This window comes from Lissotriton helveticus, chromosome 9 (genome assembly GCF_964261635.1).
Source record: "Lissotriton helveticus chromosome 9, aLisHel1.1, whole genome shotgun sequence".
NCBI lineage: Eukaryota > Metazoa > Chordata > Amphibia > Caudata > Salamandridae > Lissotriton > Lissotriton helveticus.
In genome coordinates this window covers 947,946,191-947,966,617 of record NC_136070.1, presented here as the reverse complement: position 1 = coordinate 947,966,617, position 20,427 = coordinate 947,946,191, and the positions used below count along the sequence as shown (strand labels likewise).

Genomic DNA, 20,427 nt, shown 5'->3' with positions numbered 1-20,427 from the left:
ATGAAGGCCACAAGTGCGGGTTCTGATAAGGGCTGTGGGGGACCATACAGCGTGGCGTAATAGTCTTTAAACGCCGTATTAATCCCTATTTGGGTGGTAGCCGAGTGGCCGGATTGGTCCAAGACCCTCAAAATGGGGTGGCTGATCGGGGAGTCCCGTAGGATGCGGGCCAGTAGGGGACCGGCTCGGTCTGCCTGTGTATGCTGTCTGTTCGTGTATTCCCTATAGTCTATAAGCCGCAGGTCTTCCAGTAGCTCCGCGTGCCTAATATGTGCCTCCTGCAGTGGTGTAAAGGGAGCGTTGGTGCCCGCTGCCTCATTTTCTAGGGACGCAAGTGAGCCCTCCACCTCCTTCAGTTGCCTGATCACCTCTCGCTTCCTACCCACCCTAGTAGTCATAGCAGCCCCCCTAAGACAGACCTTGAAAGTGTCCCATTCTATCTGCCGGGAGCTGGCAGTGTTCGCATTCGTGGAAAAGTAGGTATCTATAGTGTCGGACAGGGAGGACCGGAACACCGAATCCTCGAGGAGATCAGGAGACAGTCGCCAAGTCGGAATGGGAGCTAGCCTCCTACCCCACTGCCATGTAACCTCCACGGGGTTATGGTCCGATAGAGTTTTCCCCATGTGCTGGGTCCGGACAATCATTGCTGTAAGGGAACGGGAGCAGAAAACATGGTCAATTCTGGTGTGAAGCTGATGGGGAGGGGAGAAAAAAGTGTATTCCCTTTCTAGAGGGTGTATGCTGCGCCATACATCTGCCAAATCCCAGCCCTCAGCCCATCTCGCAAGCGCATCAGCTTGTTTCCTGCTGTCGGTGGCCTGTAAGGGGGGGTGTGATCTATCTAGCATAACATCAAGTACAGCATTAAAATCACCCCCGATGAACCAGCGATGGGCAGCCCAATCTGCAAGTACCCCGTTGACAGTTAGCAAAAAGTCCGACTGGTTTGTGTTACGTGAGTATACACATCCAATGACAACCGCCTCCCCATCCAACAGTCCCCGTACAAATACATAGCGACCCTCCTGATCAATCCGTTGCTCCAGCATCTGGAAGGGAAGAGAGCCACGGAGCCAAATCGCCGCTCCCCTTGAGAATGCAGAATATGAGGTAGCAAAGAGTTGCCCTCTCCATTTCTTGCGTAATTTCACCGCTTCAGTTGACTTGTATGTCTGATGAGATGATTTAAGTCCTGTGCCAGGCCTGCCATCTAATGGCCACCATCATGGTTAACCTCAACTATCATCCCGGTCTATAAAAAAGGTCCTAGGCAGGATCCCTCTTGCTACAGACCAATCTCTTTGATTGACTCGTCTGTAAAGGTCTTGGGGCGGGTGGTCCTGCATAGACTGAGTGAATGGTTGAGGGTGAAAGGGGTCCGGTCTAATGTACAATACGGTTTTAGGTCAAATAGAGGTACCATTGACCAATGTCTAAATCTGCATCTCTTAGTTAGCAAGTATACGGTGGCCAAGGAGGGTAACCTATACATGGGCTTCATGGACCTATCCTCGGCATTTGACCTAGTTAATAGGTCAAAGCTTTGGATGGGTCTCCTTGAGTTAGGCTTTGATCCTCCCTTGGTACACTTCTTGGCAAACCTTCACACGAATCTCTCAGCAAAAATTAGAGTCAACACTGAGGGGCGATGTACTAGGCCATTCAGATATGAAAGAGGGGTAAGACAGGGGTGCATCTTGGCACCCCTGTTGTTTACCCTCTACATAAACGCCCTTGAGACAGAGCTGGGGGAGGTTTCCCCGGACATCCCGCGTATGGGGGAACAGGTTATACCAGTTCTCCTATACGCGGATGACGCGGTACTCATGGCTCGTACCGGGGTGGGCCTCCAGAAATTGTTGAATGCCTTTGGTACCTTTATGAGCAACCTTGATGTCAAGGTAAATGCAAAAAAATCTCAGGTGCTAATTGCAGGGAGGAGTAAAAATAAAGGGAAATCAAAAAGCTTTTATTGTAACAACGAAGTAGTATGTAGGGTCTCCTCGTTTCCCTATCTTGGTGTAGTATTTGACGAGAAGGAAACATGGCGTCCTCAAAACACAAGCCGTAGTGTGGCTTTTAGCAGGAGTGTTTCGGGCCTCATGGGGTTTGCCAAAAAAATTGGGAGGTAGACCAGTTGAAGCCATTATTAAGGTTTACAAAGCAAAGTGTTTGGCAGTGGCCTCATATGGATGCCAAATATGGGGCTATACCCCGACTAACAAAATCCAGTTGGTGGAAAATAGATTTTTAAGAGGGCTCCTCTCAGTTCCCCAGTCAACCCCCACTTTTACTACACATACTGAAGTGGGGATCGAATACATCTCAGACCAAATTAAAATAGCACCCCTAATATATTGGTTAAAAATTTGGCTAAACGAGGAAATTACCGTAAACCACTCTATCATTAAAGACTGCTTACATCTGGAGATGGCTGCTAATATTGCTTGGCTGACATATCAAAAAGGGTTTTCAGAAGATAGGCCGCCCAGCCTTTTTTCACTACCCCGAAACAATAACCAAAAAAGACATCGCCCTAACAAAAAATGCTCTAATGGATCTCTTAACATTAGAACGGGAGGAGATTGAGATGAGAAAACCTCTTGTAAGAGCTAATTATGGGCTGGTTAGCTGCTCAGGCCCTGAACCATATTTATCGGTGGTAAATAACCGGTACCACCGATACCTCCTTACAAGATTTCGTCTAAATTTGATTCACTACATCCTGGGTTCCTTCCGTACTTGGTGTACTCCTCATAAAGCAGACCCTTGTTCCTGTGATTGTTTTTCATCACAGGACACCCTACATTTTGTAATGTTTTGTCCATTTTATGAAGAGTGCAGAAGGAAATATTTGTTACCAGTCTTGAAGAAGGCGGGCTTTGTTCAGGTTAGACCAGCTTTAATATATTTAATGCAATTGGGTAGCCCTTATATTATGTTTTCTGTAGCCAGTTTTTTAACGGCAGCCATTCTTGTAAGGAAAAACAATACCAGCTTACCACAGATTCGAAGTTGCTTTGAGTAAAATATATTCTGTAAAATTATGTAACATACTTATGCACTGACTTTTAAAGGATTTTAAAGGTACCAATTTTATGGGGATATAAAACTTTTTAAAAATGTACAGTATTTTTTAATAATGACAATGAATTGTTTTAATTTTATTGGTGATTACTGCAAGTGCTTTTATTGCTACTTAAAATGATTGTACCATGTCTTTTATGATATTAATTTTATCGAATAAAGAATTTTTGACTGACTGGCCACCGTAGTGCCCATGGAACAGACTATAGGGTCCGCCGTATCCAGGTCAGTCTTAATGATATGTCGGACTGCATTCTGGCCATCTGTAAGGATCTCATGGAGGTGGCCTCGCAAAGTCTCAGGAAGATGCAGAACAACCATTTATGTTGTTCCCAGAAAGGTTTGTAAGTAACATGCCAACAGACAGTTGGCACTCAGAACTTTCAAAGCCATGCTGCCAGCAGTGAAGCACGTCTTTTCCCACGCTTCCAGGGGATTGAATTCTCGATCTGCCAGGGTATTAGGGAACGATCCTTGCAAGTGGCCCGAAGAACAGGATATTGGAAAGACAAGGCTTTTCAGTGCTGGGTGAGCAGAGAGAAAAGTGGGGTGACCCGGAGAAGGGTCTTAACTGCTGGCAACTAGTTGATTGGTTCCTGGAGCAAAAGATGGCTTTTCCCAAGCCACCAGGATTGGATTCAGCAAGGCCTCGTTGAAAAGCAGTAATAGTTCAGAGGCTGGTTGAGCAGAGAGAAGAACCTCCGTTAAGACGTTTGTCTTGACTTTGACTGTTGGTAGTTGGAGATCAATTCTTCTGCTGCTCTTCTGCTGCTTTTTTCAATGGCTTAATGAAGTGAGAAAACATCCGAAGTAGGGGGACCCATAGGGCATTCCATTTCCATTTCTGGTTAAGTATTCAGGCCACTTGCAGAAGACAATCAAGAATATATCAAAAGAATTCTCAGCTGCTTCTTCCTCACATTAAAGCAGGGGGAGGAGGGGGCAGTCAGAGTCTGAACCAAATAGCTGGTGTAATCTCTCCCTGTAACTCTTACTTTACTAAACTTTGAGCCTCCCTTCACAAAATGGAAATCCTCTTCCGTTTGAATAAATAGGCTGAACATGTTCAAAGTTGTTTAGCCTCCTTGAGAATGTTCATGCATTCTTGTGAAAGGTTCAGATGCCCATACTGAACTCGCTCATGAGCCATGCTGCCAAACTCTAGGAGGAGAGGTTGGGGTGAACCATCAGGTCTCCGAATTTCCTGAGAAGATTCAGTCTGCGTGGCAGCTTGAGATGTGGACGCTCTGGTCTGTGAACCACCACTGACATGACATCTCCGAGCAATCAAAATCATTCAGGCCCTCGAGTAAGACAGGTTGATGAGAAATGATGGGATCAAGGGGAATAGGAGGAAAGGCACAGAGGAATTTGCTGGGCCAGTCGATCCATAGGGCATTTCCCAGTGTAACTGGTGCGAAGTACCTTGAGGGGAAGTCTGGGCATCTTTTGGTTTCTGCAGTGACAAATTAATCTATGTGTGAAGCACCCCAAAATCTGAAAATATTTTGCAAGACATCGCAGTGAAGGACCCATTCAGGTTTTCTTGAAGGAGTCTGCTTAGGGAGTCTGCTTGAACATTTTGAACACCTGGGAGATGGGTCTCTCGGAGACCATGTTCCCTGGATTTGAAGGTGATCCATCTGCGCTCCCCATCCTAATAGCAAGGCATTTATTATTATGGTCTGGGAAGGGACACCCGGATGAAATGGCATTTTTGTGGGGGACCACCACCATTTCAGAAACTGCTTTGCCTTGGGAGAGATTGTGATTTTGTCCTCCCAACTGCCCTTACGTTGGTCCCACTGATCTCCGATACATTCTTGGAGAGGTTGCATGTGGAGACAGACATTCGGTGTCAGCAAGATACATAAAGCCATCAAGCTGAGAAGAGAGGACACTGTTCTTGCTGTGAGGTGAAAGACTTTCATGAGAGAGTGACACTTCGGATAAACTGATAATCCCCCGAAGGATACACTCTTGCTTGTATGGTTTTGATGGAGGCTCCCAAGTAATGCACCTTTTGGACTGGAGTAGTGTTTGACTTGGTGTGATTGATATGCAGACCTAATCGTTGGAGATGATTGGTGGCAAACTAGTTGGGCTTCTTGAGTGGTTGACGCATTGAAGAACCAGTCATCTAGATATGGGTAGATGAAAACTCTGAGCTTTTGGACCTGTGCGGCTACCACTGCTATGCACTTTGATAAAGTTATGGGGCTTATCGGAGGCCAAATGGAAGTACTATGTACTGGTAATGATCTTGACCTACGACAAACCTCAAGACTTTGCAATGTTTCTTGGCTATTGGAACATGAAAGCACGCATATTGGAGGTCTATCAAACATAGTCAGTCTCACTGGTGTATCCGGGGATAGATCTAATGCAGTGCTAGCATTCTACATTTTTCTCCTCAAATCCACTTGTTGGCTAGTTTCAAATCAAGAATGGGTCTGAACTCATTTCTGAGACCTTTCTTTTTCACCAGAAAGTAACGGAAATAAATGCATGTGTCTTGATTGGGAAGAACAGTCTCCACCGCATACTTCTGGAGAAGTAGGTTTACTTCCAAGCACAAAATCTGTAGATGGTGATTGGATGGTTTTATTGGAATATATGGTGAACCTGAGACAATACCCATTCTATACAATATTTAATATCCAGGCATATTGTGTGCCACTCTGTTAGGAAATAAGAGATATTTGGCCCTACCGGAGGGGGTAATGGAAGAGGGGCAAGTAGAGATTCATTGTTTAGAGCCTGCAGCAGGCTTTCCCTCCTGAGCACGCGGTTGGGTGACTCTTCCCCTAGGCTGATGACGCTGCTGCTGTTAAGTTCTCTGCGGTTGGTTTTGTTGACTACCTTGGTACCAGTCAAGGGGTTGAACCGGTCGTGGGTAAAAAAGGTGTTGGCAAGGTTTGTAGGTGTGCTTTTGCTTTTCTTTCAGCTTTTCGAGACTTACTGCCTTCAGCTGAATAGTGTGTATCCTGAGAATGGAAGGTTAAGAATTTGTTGCTGTGATTCATGTTTAAGGGCTGTAACACAGAGCCAAGAATGCCTTCTCAGGGCCACACCGTGGCAGTATTCGTAGGCTGCTAGTTATGATGAGTCAGCAGAAGCACTAATGATTTGGTTGGAGATCATCATGAACACGTTGACCAGTTTGAGGAAGTCCTCTCTTTTATGTCGAGTGAGGTTGTCTGCAAATCTTTGTAGAGACTCCTACACAGCTCTGTCCTATCTGCCCAGGAGAGCCGATGCACTTGCTGCCTTCATGGTGGTGGCAGCTGTACCGCAAACCCCACCGAGTTAAATGTTTTACTCTCCTTGTCTGGTGGCACTGTAGACGAAAGAGTGGTGGAATGTGGTTTCCTTCCCGCCAAAATGACAACAGAAAAAGGGGCAGGGTCTGAGTGGACAAAAAGTAGGTCCTGCTCTGGCAGATCTGTACTTCTTTTACAGCCTAGGCGGAGCAGATTTGGCAGAGGCCAGAGTGAGGAACAGGTCCATTGCTGGTTCTAACAGGTTTCGAAAGAAATGACAGAAGACACTGATCTGTGGTGAAGACTTTCAAAAATGACAGATGTAGATGGTGCAGGAGCCGGCATCGGGATATTTAATTTTGAAGTGCCTCTCACCAGGACCTCCTGGAAGGTGCTGATATCATCCACTGGGGAAGCACTTGGCGGAGGAGAATCAGACAGTGTTGGTGAGTATCTGCTTGCGCTGGGGGACAACTCTGGAGAAATTTGAATCCTGTCTGATATTATCCAAAAAAATGGAGTAACCACTGAAGAGCCTTCATATGCCCTTGAACAAGCAGAATGAAATGGTCAGGAGGCCAGTAGCCAATAGGATGACTCAAGCCGGAACACTAACCCCTGTCCAAAGCATTACTATCATATCCTGTATGTCCCAGACACCCTTACCAGAGAAAGCCACCTCAATAAGCAGCAACCGCAGAGTGGGCTGGAGGTGGGACCCGAGCCGGCCGAAAACTCCAGACTGAAGAGCACAGAAAGACATTCGGTTCTGGAGATTCGGCAACACCAGCTGCGGCACACAGTCTTTAACAACCAATCATAAAGGGACAGAATGCATGCCTCTCCCAACTGCGCAGATGAACCGCAATTACTGACATGACCTTCATAAAAACCTAAGGGGCTGATGTAAGGTCAAAAGGAAGTATTGCAAACTGATAGAGAGCAGGACCCACAAAAAGCACATACGTTTAGTGTGACTGCAGGACAGTTAAATGAAAATACTTATTCTGCAAACTGAGCAACACCATCCAATCCTTGGACTGCAAGGCCTGAAACCTTGGAGTCTCGCACTTATTTTATCTCTGAGCATTCTCAGACATGTGTTCCTACTTTCAAAATAGAAAAACATCTACAAGTCCCAGAATCCAAGGGAAAAAAACAGGGCTGGGTGCATTACTTAGGAAAGTTTGTGTACTCTCTTGTGGATACTATAACAATGAACATGGCATAACATACTCCTGTTTGTGCAATTCAGCTAGCATGACTGAGCATCTCTAAGGTCTTACAGAAAAAGCACTTCAATACTTAAATATCCAAAAAGGGTCGAAGCACATGGTCCTTCTTGGAAAACAAAGTAGCAAAAGTAAAATTTCTAGTCTATATGTTTTGTGCCTCATCCCAAAAGGGATAGTACAGAATTGAGGAGGATTTTAGCACAATCAGCTAAAGTGGCAAATCAGATGAGAGGCAGTGAGGAGGATTTTTGAAAAATGAATGGGTATAACCCAAAACAGAAGGATATAACCATTCTCCACAGTCAGGAGGGCACAGAGGTTCAGACTGTCAACCACTGTGCAGCAAAATGAAAAATGTGCCCTTCCCCAATTGGCACTTATGTTTACTTAAGGACAAACTAAAGTGCTTTTGAGGCAGAAGAGGGCAAAAACGAGGATTGCTGCTGCGGATTGTGTTTGCCTCTGGAACCAATTCAGCCCCTGAAGCCACAAAAAACATGCTGTAACTGAGGAACTAGCTAAAACGGCCACCTCAGATGAAAGGAGTGGCGGATTGAAGACCGCAGGAATATCTGGTGGTAGTGGTGAAATTGGCATACCAAGGAACCCAAGCCCAGGTAGTGCGCTGTGGCATAGATCCATTTGAAGCACCACAGTACCAAGTCAACCTTCTCCCTTAAAATCAACTATCAGAATACATCCAGGTGTGACAGCAGTGCTGATGGATCTGACAACAGTGCAAAGTACAATGTGTGTGGCCCTGTCCTCACCATCTCTGGCTTGGACGATGACACCTGTATCACCATACTCTGAGGCCAGCAGTGGAGAAAGAGGAACTTCGGGCCACCAAAGCCAGGCTATGGAATCTAGCTACCTCACAATTCACACCAATTTAACACAAGGCACGCTTTTTGCAGGGTTAGCCATTTGAAGGGGACTACAATAGAAAATTGCTTCAAATGCATTCAACAAAAACCTCTTGTTAATATTGTTTGTAGTCTTCTCCTGTCAAGCAGGGATTTCAGAAAAGAGAACCAGTATGGCTTGCTCACAGAAATGCGCAATCAGGAGAACACCACCGCATTGCAGGATGTGAGACATGGTTTATTTTGAGAATAACATCGATTTTCTTGTTCCATTATTCAAATAGTTTTCACTTATGATGGGTTACCCACCACTATGTCAAAACTAATAAGCATTATCAAAGCCAACAGGTCCGTGTGTATTGAACTAATGCATGAACGTTAAACTCCTCAAAGCCTGTTAGGAAATTAAAGGTGGGCTATATTGAAGTATCCATTACCTTCAATACAGTCCTGGTTTTATTGACATTGAAAATAAATGCCATCTAAGAACATAGCCTTCATTACAGTGCTTCCTTAGTTTCAATGAGGTAAAAAGAATGGAAGATCTTTAATGAAACCTTCCTTGAATTCAACCTCCTTTGGATATAAAACAAAAAAACAAAAAGGAAAGTATTTGAAATGAGGCACCTTTCAGTATTGCCAACCTTTCAATTCTAAGAACTGAAAAAAACCTGGTCCCATTGGCACTTAAGAGAAACCGCCAGGGGGAACAAGCAAAGAAGCACCCAAGGGAAGGAGATGAGAGAGGATCGCAGGTGGCGAACAAGCCACACAAATAGCATGAAGGTAGGGGCGGGAGAGAAATACAAAAAGGTGGCTGGTGGCAGGAGAAAGAAGTGCATGTGGAGGGAGGGAGAGGCAGGAACAGAGAGCAGAAACAGAGGAAGAAGACAAGCCGGGAGCCAGCAAGACTCGACAGAGATGGCTTTACTTGTCAAGTAGTCTCTCTTGGAGTTCAATGCCATTAGTCGAGTGGAAGCAAAATGATATACTAAAAACTGCCAGTAGCATTTGGTGAGGTGAAAAATACTCCACTGGGAGTATGACTGAAAGAAGCTGATCAAAGTAAATCCAATGTTTGAAAGGGGCAGACCTAAAGCCCACTCCGTGTATATTGAAGAAAATAAGTCTGTTCAACAGCTATGAGGTCTAAACAGATCAAAATCTATCCACAATTTTACATTTTCCTTTCCAAAAGAGATATAAAACTGTTGTTTTGGCACTCCATTGTTGAGCCCTGAAAACATTCTACAAATAACCAAGTCTCAGAGTTATGGCTTTCTTGAAGGTGGAGAGGACACAAATGTGAAGAGTACAAAATCCTTAACCACATATTTTTACTGTTGTATTTCAATTATGTATGTTGAAAGGTCCTCAGTCAGGAGACAGGACCTAGTTCCTGTTAGCCACAAAATCATCTTGGATGAGGCAAAGCAGCTGTAAAAGCAGTAAACTGGTGCTGCCCTGTTGTCCAAAGAAGAGTCTGAATCATTGAAAATATTTTGTAGACTTTCTAGTATGGTCGTGCTTTTTTGCTTACTCTTGATAGAACAGGATCTTAAAGACCTTCCTTGAAAACAGGCTCTGTATGTTTTAGATACCATTTTCTTTGAGCAACAGAGAGCAGCTGTCAGAAATAGTAAAAAGGTGAAACAGGTCGGTTTCTGTTGGTTCCCAAAGAAAAAGATCTTGTCTCAATATCAGGGGCTCCTTGGGGTGGCTGTCTATGAGTGATAATGCAGAAAATACATTTAGTATGATAAAGAAGTCCATGTTGGAGGAGGGTTCAGTGAGAGCAGACACTGTTGAAGACGGACCTTTTTCTCAACTAACTGACGGAAGGGAAATAAATAAATGGCATGTTAGGTAGGGGACTGTTATGACCACGTCTTATGAACAAGGAGGATATGATTTTTCAGGTGACACAGCTAAATTAGTTTGTCTTTATATGCAGCTATCCATGATCTCAGAAACCGACAGCCAAGTCAATAAAAGTCTCATGCCATAAAACAATGTAATTTAAAGAGACAAACTTTAGTTACTTTATGTTTGTAGATCTAAAATATTGAAAAATATACAAAACCTTTAGGTATTTTTTTTTCATCCATCAATCTATCCTCCATTAACATGGGAAAGGAAAATGAAAATGACATGCTATTCAATCATCACAGCACTTACTGCAAGTGCCATATACACCTTTATTTATAATTACTCAAATTAAAATGTTTTCGCAGATTGTGCATAGTGATTCATTTAGAGGAAAATGGATGGAGGAAAAGACAATGGGCAGAGCATGAAAGAGAAACCATATCACTTTTGTATAGACTATCTTCAGTTTGCTCAATTATCCCATGGTGAAGGATTGAAGGACAAAAGCTCCTGAGGAAGCAAGTAAGGTCAAAGGGCAATTGATCTCAACTCTAGTAACATCAATGTATGTGAAAGACAACACAAACTCAGTGTAGAGACCATCCTCCCCTTACCCCGACAATCCCCAATCTTTCGCCTTGTTTAAGGTACTTACAGTGGCCTCCTCCCATTCCTCCAAAGTGATTTGAAACAGCTATGAGGTCATAAACATAGGGTGCTGCCTTTGGATCACAGACAAAGCTAGACATCTGTAAATTACTGAAAAGAACCAGAAATATTAACATTATAGCAGGCATAATGCACACTGATTGTCAACCAATGTCTAATTTTGCTTTCTCTACTACTAATCAATAGGTAGCAGCACACAAAAAGGCCTGTGAGAGCATCCAGCAATAACTTTAAATATGATATAAAGCAACTATTTGCAAATATTTTACTTTCTCAGAAATAAAGTCTAGTATGCACATTTCGTGGAAAGAATTGATAACTTATCAATCTGCAAGAATAGATGCCACTTATATTTTGCATATGCAGATCTAATCACAGCTAAACAAAACATACAACATTAACAACTTAACTGAGAAATACATATGAGGAGTAACACAATTTAATAAATTGTACCAAGAAAAAATATGCTGACACCAGATGCACATACAATGAGAAAAGCGTGTAGACAAGAGTTCAAATCAATCTCCTTAGTGGCTGCTGAATTCCTAGTTACTTCTCCCCTTCCCACTCATAATTTTTATCCGATGTACAACTCAGTCTTCGGTGTTTGATTCCAAACTAGTAGAAAGTAAAACACACTGGGAAAGATGCAGGCGGATCCTTCGAGGAAGAGGAAATGATTGTCTAGGATTAGTGCAACCAGTAAAAGCTACTTTATGTAAATGCAGCTCTCGAGGACTGACCTTTAACAGATTAATATGCTTTATACTTCTTGACATAGCTGGTACTTTGTCAAAGTAGTACTTCCATTACTCTGCAAAAAGGTCAACCTTTGATTGGGTTTAAAAAAGGGGTGTCCAACCACTTAGGAACAGCTATTGCTCAGCTAAAATGCATAGAGAGGCAGCTGCTATTCTCATTCCAGCCCTTCTGTTTCAAGTACTATGGCTGGAAGTAATGCTCAAAGGGTGTTGAGATTACAACGAAAAGCTGGTGTGACGAACATGTTTTGGTGAACCTCTCTTGCAAAGGAAGAACGACAATTTTCAGTATGAATGGCATTCACAATGTTGACCTCTCTAACATGGTAACTATTGTTCATTTACACTCTAACTGCTTTTTGCTTATTTTTGTTATTTATCACACCCAAATTTCCTTTTTCAAAAATAAAAATATAAGTATGACCAGAAAGAGAACCTTTGCACCCTATTCCCTCTTTCTACCAAGGCCAGCAGCGTATCACTTTCTTGCTTCCTCCTTGCTCACTTTTTGCCAGACTGAAGAACCCAGTAGCATTCTTTCTTAACCTTTTCTGTTCTACCACGACCCATTAGTCAAACACAAATATCTCCTCTCTCATGTCCCACTTCGGTTTTTCAATGTAATGTCCATAATAACCCAAGCCTTTCCTCATGTTTAAGTCTCCTCGAACTTCAATCCATTTTCCAATTCATTACTTCTAGCTTTTTACCTTTCCAGTTTGTTACTACTTAACGTTCATGACCAGGAAGGCAAAGAAAACAAACTAGCTACATTGATTTCTAAATGTTAATCATTACCCAAAATCCTCTGCCTATCTACTTAAAAAACATATAATAATTTACTTACAATTCCTAAATGTTTACATTTTCCTTTTATGTAAATTGGTCAGTTTTTATTCAAAATGTTTTTCAACATATTAGCAATTTATTAAAAAGAGTTTTACCATTCTGGGGTTGTCAGACTAGTAGGACAAGTTACTTACCATTAGTAATGCCTTATCTGGCAGAAACAGGATCTAGCCACAGATTCCTTACCTTAGACTCCTCCGAGGCGCCAGACTGGATCTGGAATTTTTTTGCAGCAGTACCTCTGTCAGTAGAGGGTGTTTAGAGACTCCATAACAACGTTGTTTCCCGAATAGGACGTCAATGGAGTCCATATAAGACTTCCCCTGATACACTGATGTCAGTTTCTTTTGTGACTATTTTTGCGCCAACAACACAGAGCCACTTAGAGAAACAGTCTCTGTAAACAGTGTGTCAAAAAGGTAAAAATCTTGTATCAACAAGTACAGATTGAAAGAACTGTAGATCTTGGAGACAACTGGGCCCTCAATTCGCAGAGCAGGGAGGATGGGTGGGTGGGTTGATAAGGAATCTGCGGCCACATCCTGTCTCTACCAGATAAGGCGTTATCGAAGGCAAGTAACTTGTTCATCTTATAGACATCTAGCCGCAGATTCCTTATCTTAGAATCAGATACCCAAGCAATATCATCGTTGAAGGAGGGGCTGTGAAGTGACCTCACCAAGATCCCCAAATAAGAGAAGCCGGTCCAAAAGGTAGAAAGGAACCAGACTATCTGAAAATGATTGGTGAAACAATATGCTCACTGAAAGGAATGATCTCCAAGAAGGACTATGGGAAACCCGTAGGGAGTAGAAAGCTATAAGTCTGTGAGAAACACGGTATAGAAATAACAAAGAGGCAATACCAAGAGGGGACGCAACCTAGAGTCCAGACTCAAACCCAATGAAAGGAGCATACACAATGTGCTCAGCCGCAGCAACACATACAACGATAAAGAGCACCCACCGATCGTCGAGGAAACTAACCTGAGAAACAGATTTTGAAAAAATAGACCTCCAATGATAGAATGATGGAGAAAAGAGAAACAGAACAATGAATGATAAAGGGCATAACTAGGAAAACAATAAGAGTAAAAAGAACCACTTCTGCATTGGAGGTATGCTCAGAAATAATGTAACAGAAGACCACTGAAAAGAAGAAAGGAAACAGACAAGTACAACCAAGAAAACTGAACCAGATCACCAAGAGCGGTGTAGGTAAAATGCAGCGACGTACACTGTATAGAAGACCAGATGAACATATGTGCAAAACACACACATACACACACCCACACACACACACACATCTGAAGTAAAAGACATCTACAAGACAGTCATTCAAGCGATACATATATACATACAGAGACACATACATCCAAAGATCAATGTATACAAGGATAATGAATATGCTACTTACCAGTATGCATCTGTTCTTGGCATGTAGGGCTGCTAACATTCATATCTATTGCATAGATCGCCGCCTAGTGTTGGGTCCGGATGATTGCACATTGTTGTCCTGGAAGAGTCTTCGAAGTATCACGAGATAGGTGGCTCCTCCCCTGGACTACAGTGCGCATGGGCATCGACTCCATCCCCAGATTGTTTTGTAGCCATTGTGTCAGAGATGGAGTGAAATAGTGTAAATGATGTCCATGCTAATGATTGAATGCAAGAAATAATCTGCAGCCGCTACGGGCACCGGGGAGGAGGGTGGGCGATATGAATGTTAGCAGCCCTACATGCCAAGAACAGATGCATACTGGTAAGTAGCACATTCAGTTCGAGGCATGTGGGCTGCTAAATTCATATCTATTGCATAGAATACATAGCAGTCCCTCCATTAACGGCGGCCGCCCGTGCCAGCTGCAGAAGTCTGAAATAGAGTTTTGAGAACAGCCTGTCCTACAGCTGCCTGCTGCTTGGAATGCACATCTACACAGTAATGTTTGGTAAACGTGTGTGGTGTTGACAACGTGGCTGCTCTGCAAATGTCTTCCAAAGGAATGTTCCCCAGGAAAGCCATGGAGGCTCCTAACTTGCGTGTGGAGTGTGCTCTGGGGGGGACCGTTAAAGTACGTTTAGCTTTTTGATAACAAATCTGAATACATTTAACGATCCACCTGGCTATTCCTGCTTTGGAAATTGGGTTGCCTTTGTGCTGGGCTGAGAAGGCAACAAAAAGTTGCTGTGTTTTTCTAAATTGTTGTGTTCTGTCAATGTAGTACATTAATGCCCTTTTGACGTCCAAGGTATGGAGCATTCTTTCCGCTACTGTTTCCTGGTTCAGAAAGAATGCGGGCAGTTCAATAGTTTGATTGACATGAAACTGTGACACCACCTTTGGAAGGAACTTGGGGTTAGTGCGGAGCACTACCCTGTTTGAATGAATTTGTATAAATGGCTCTTATATTGTGAGCGCCTGTAGCTCACTAACACGTCTGAGAGATGTAATAGCAATGAGAAAAGCCACTTTCCACGTTAAGAACTGAATCTCACATGAATGTAGAGGCTCAAAAGGTGGGCCCATCAGTCTAGTGAGAACCACATTGAGATTCCACACAGGAGCTGGTGGAGTTCTGGGAGGAATGACTCGTTTTAGTCCCTCCAGGAAGGCTTTAATGGCAGGCACCCTGAAAACAGAGAGATGCTGCCTGTTCTGGAGATAAGCCGCTATGGTGGATAAGTGTATCCGAATGGAAGCGTAAGCTAGATTGCATTTGTAAAGATGTAACAAATAACAGATGATGTTAGGAATGGATGCATCTAGCGGGTTGATGTGATGTTCTGTACAGTAAATGACAAAACGCTTCCATTTTGCAGCATAGCAAGCTCTAGTAGTGGGCTTCCTTGCCTCCCTGATGATGTCCATGCATTCTGGAGGCAAGTTAAGGTAGCCAAACTCTAAGACTTCAGGAGCCAGATCGCCAGATTGAGCTGTTGCGGATCTGGATGCTGAATGTCGCCATGGTTCTGCGTCAAGAGCCTGGGTGTGAGATGCAGCCTTTGATGCGGTACCACGGAGAGTTCTAGAAACGTGGTGTACCATGGTTGGCGTGCCCACGTTGGAGCAACCAGGATGAGCGTCATTGAGTGTTGCTTTAGCTTTCTTGCCACCAGCGGAATGAGAGGTGCTGGGGGAAAAGCGTACGCAAATCTGCCTGACCAGTTCATCCATATCGCATTGCCTTGCGACCGTGGGTGAGGGAACCTGGCGGCAAAGCTTTGGCATTTTGCCTTTTCCCTTGTGGCAAACAGGTCTATCTCTGGATGACCCCACTGCTGAAAGTACGGGCGGAGTACTGATGGATGTAACTCCCACTCGTGCATTTGGTGGCTGTACCTGCTGAGCAGATCCGCCATCTGATTGTCTGTGCCCGGGAGGTGTTCCACCATGAGGAAGATGTTCCTCTGAATGGCTCACTTCCACATGCTCTGAGCCAGATGAGACAGCTGTGGAGAGTGCGTACCTCCCTGCTTCTGGATGTAGTACATGGCTGTCATGTTGTCCGTCCGGATCAACACGACTTTGTTGCACAGATGTACCTTGAAGGATTTGAGTGCCATGAAGATTGCCATCAACTCTAGATAATTGATGTGCATCTTCCTTTGCTGTGTCGTCCATAGTCCCTGCACTGTGTAGTGGAGCAAATGAGCTCCCCAACCCTGGAGAGATGCGTCCGTCGTCAGGATAACCTGTGGCACAGGCTCTTGGAACGGTCGGCCCTTGCAAAGGTTGTGTGGATTCCACCAATGCAGAGAGTTGTATGCCCGACCGGTCACCAACACTAGGTCTTTCAACTGTCCATGAGCCTGAGTCCACTGACGCGCCAAGCATTCTTGGAGTGGACGCATATGTAGTCTCGCGTGCGGGACTATGAAGATGCAGGAGGCCATCATGCCTATCAACTGCATGAACACCCTCGCTGGTAGGGAGAGTTGCGGTCTGAACCTCTGAATGAGCGACTGGATGCTGTCGATCCTCACTGGGTTCGGCTGAGCTGTAGCAGTCAGCGTATTTATCGTCGCGCCCAGATACTGTCGCACATGGGCTGGCTGAAGGTGCGACTTTGGATAGTTTAACGAGAACCCCAGACTGTGAAGGAGGTGAATGGTGTGGGACATGTCTGTGGCGCACTGCTGAGCCGACTTGGCTTGAACGAGCCAGTCGTCCAGGTAAGGGTAGACATGTATGTTTTGTCTCCTGAGGTGCGCCGCGACAGTCGCCAGACACTTTGTGAACACTCTGGGGGCAGTGGTCACTCCGAATGGTAGGACCCTGAACTGGTAATGCCCGTTTTGTATGGTGAACCTGAGGTACTTCCTGTGGGATGGGTGGAGTGGTATGTGAAAATAAGCATCCTTGAGGTCCAAGGTTGCGAGGAAGTCTCCCTGGTTTAACAATGGAAGAACCTGTTGTAGTGTTCACATGTGGAAGTGTTCTGAGAGTATGTATAGGTTGAGAGGGCGTAGGTCCAGAATGGGTCTGAGTGAGCCGTCCTTTTTTGGGATTAAGAAGTACAGGGAATAAACCCCTGTGCCTTCCTCCTCCACCGGCACGAGCTCTATTGCTCCTTTTTGCAGCATCACCAGAACCTCTTGCTGCAATAAGTGCAAGTGCTCTGCTGACATAGGACGTTGTCTTGGGGGGATGTTGGGTGGAGTGGACGTTAACTCCAAACAATACCCGAACTGGATAAGTTTCCTTACCCACCTGTCCGTGGTGATGGACTTCCAGACTGGCAGGAACTGTTGGAGTCTCCCCCCGACAGGTGTTGGATGGTCGGGGGGCAGTGACAGAGAGTCACTGTTTGTTGGCAGCAGAGGAACGGGAACTATTGTTGCCTCTGCCCTTTGCGCTGTTTCCTCTGTAACCACCTCTACCCTGTTTGGGGTACGAGGCCTGTGCGCCTCCCCTATTGAAATGAGTCTGCTGTGCCAAGTGTCCTCTGGTAACACCTCGTGTACTTGAGCGACGAAAAGTGTTACCCCTGTACTGCTGAGACTGAAGTGCACCCATGGACTTAGCCGTCTCAGTGTCTTTCTTGATCTTCTCGAGGGTGGCATCAACCTCTGGGCCAAACAGTCTGTCTGGATTAACGGGCTGGTTGAGGATAGTTGTCTGTATCTCTGGCTTGAACCCTGAGATGCGGAGCCACGCCTGACGCCTCAACATCACACTAGTGTTTACCGCTCTTGCTGCTGTATCTGCAACATCGAGCGCACATTTAATTGCAGCGTTAGAAATGAGCTTGCCCTCCTGTATCAGCAGCTCAGCTCCTTCTTTAAACTTGTCTGGAAGGTGTTGTAATAGCTGCTCTAAGGTGTCATAGTGTGCCCTATCATATCTGGTCAACAGGGCTTGTGTGTTAGATATGCGCCAGATGTTGGCTGCCTGCGCTGCCACCCTTTTGCCCGCTGCCTCCAGCACTTTTGACTCTTTGTCCGGGGGAGGAGCTTCACCCGTTGTCTGTGAATTTGCCCTCTTGCGGGCATTTGAGACCACCAAAGAGTCTAGAGGCAACTGGCCCCGTATATAAGTAGGGTCCCCAGGTGCCAGCCTGTATTTCTTTTCTATTCGTGGGTTTACCACTCTTGCTCTGGTGGGTTCCTTGAAAATGTCTGTGGCATGCTTGAGAACCCCCTTGAGCATTGGAAGTGTCTTCACAGTTTTTTCTGATGCAGAGAAAGTATCAAACAAAACGTCAACTTCCACAGGGTCGGCATGCATTTCCACCTTATGGTTTGTAGCCGCCCTTTCAATTAAGGCATTAAATGCCGCAGAGTCTTCAGTTGGAGAAGTTTTCACCCCATACACCTGTGGGTCATTAACCACTTGTTGGTCCCCCTGATCACCAGAATCTATCCATGAGTCCTGCTGCTCATCAGGGTCTGTATTGTCAGGGAAGTTATACTCCTCATCCTGGTCACCCTCATCTCCATCTGAGCAAGTGGGTGAAGGTGTTGGACTCCTCTGAGGCCGTTGAGGAATGTGTTCAACAAGTTCTGGTGTGTCTGGTGCAGGCCTTTTCTTCTTTAGAGGTATTACATAGGATTCCACAGGCCGGGATGTAATTTTCCTCTTGTAGAGCGTTAATTTACCCGTGTCGGCGTCGATAAAATGCTCCGACTGCTCTTCAAGTAAGGGTTGTCGACCAAAACCTCCACTTAGTTGAGTCTACCTCAACCCCTCCGAGTCCTCGGGCACTGTACGAGGTGCAAAAGCCTTCGGCGCCACCTTCGGTGGTAGAGCATAGAGGATCGGCATCGAAGTCTTCTTTGGTGGGACACTAGCCTTCGGTACCGAGGGGGTTGTCGGCTCCGACGCCTTGTCCCTTATCCGTTTCAGGGAGTCCGAGATTTGCTTTGTAAAAGAAGCGGATGGTTTTGTCGATCCGACAGATGACCTCGGTCCACCTACAGGGGAAGATCCGAGCGTCGACGATTTGGCTTTGGGCGCCGGAGGCGCGGACGCACCCTCGACAGCTGCGCTCCGGTCCCCTGTCCCGACCTTAGGCGTCGACGCCACTGGCTTCGGATCGGCAGATTTTTCTTTTTGCGTCGGGGCTCCAGACTTCGGCTCGGTGCCCTTTGCTGACTTCGCCTCGACTGGCCGTTTGCCTGTTGGCGCGGTAGTCTTGGCTGAAGGTGTTTCGACAGTCTTCTTTGACTTCGACTCGACCACTTTACTCGACACTTGCTCGACGACCTTCTTCGAGCTTGACTCCTTGACCCCTTTCGGTACTTTAGCCTGTTCGACAGCCTTTTTCGGCTTCGAGGCCTCCGAAGACGACGGTTTCGATGTTGTCTCGGACGTCTTCGGTTTCGATGGTGTGTCGGCCATCTTTGTTGTTTTCGATTCCGATGTTTTTAGTTTCGGTTTCGATTTGGATAATGGAGGCTCCGTCGGAATGTCCGTAGCCGGGCCAGGAGGCGGGGCCGAGGACTGAGGAGTAGGGTCGTGGGTAAGGCCGTGTGGCGATCCCGTGACCTGAGCCTTAGTAATTGTACGTACGGGGCATAGCTCTTCCTCCGAGCTGTCTTCCGCGGCCCCATAAACTTCCTCGTCGCCCCATAAACTTCCTCGTCGTCCCCTACCTCCTCGACGTTTTCGTCTAGGTCCTGGCCCTCGACGGGTTCCCCGTAGTCGGCCTCGACCTCAGCCGATGTAGGTGAGATCTGCAGGTGAAGCTCATGCTCGTCTGCTTCGGGGTCGTCGAAGATGTCCACTGGTGCCGGAGCCGATCGCTGGGCCTCGAGGCGCGCCACGCGCCGAATCTTGAGCGTCTTCTTCGACCTGAATTTCGAACAGGTCATACAGTTGGCCTCGTTGTGGTCCGGCGACAGGCACTTGTTACATACAGGATGCACGTCGATGTGTGGGTATTTCGAACCGCACACGGGGCAGAACTTGAACGGACTTCGTTCCATTGTAGCGTCGTCTGGGTCTTGCTGCGTCGACAGGGCCTCGATGACCGAAGAGTCACCGGACTCCTCAGTTATCCGACTCGAAGAGTTGGAGTACACACGAGACTGAACGCGAACAATACCGACGAAGTAAAGAAAGCCTTTTGGCCTTAAAGAAGTTGTTTTATCGATTCCGAACAGGAGACGTTGAAATCACATCCGAACCCAATGGCGGAAAAAAACAATCTGGGGATGGAGTCGATGCCCATGCGCACTGTAGTCCAGGGGAGGAGCCACCTATCTCGTGATACTTCGAAGACTCTTCCAGGACAACAATGTGCAATCATCCGGACCCAACACTAGGCGGTGATCTATGCAATAGATCTGAATTTAGCAGCCCACATGCCTCGAACATATGCATA

The 20,427-nt window shown here is 45.6% G+C and overlaps 1 protein-coding gene across 1 annotated transcript in view; it reads right to left on the bottom strand.

Moving 5' to 3' along the window:
- Positions 1-20,427, bottom strand: part of USP4 (ubiquitin specific peptidase 4) — a 742,179-nt gene that overhangs the window by 61,959 nt on the left and 659,793 nt on the right. The window contains exon 20 of the mRNA XM_078661202.1: positions 10,979-11,082. Coding sequence (XP_078517328.1) covers positions 10,979-11,082 — 104 coding nt within the window. The remainder of the gene's footprint in view (positions 1-10,978; positions 11,083-20,427) is intronic.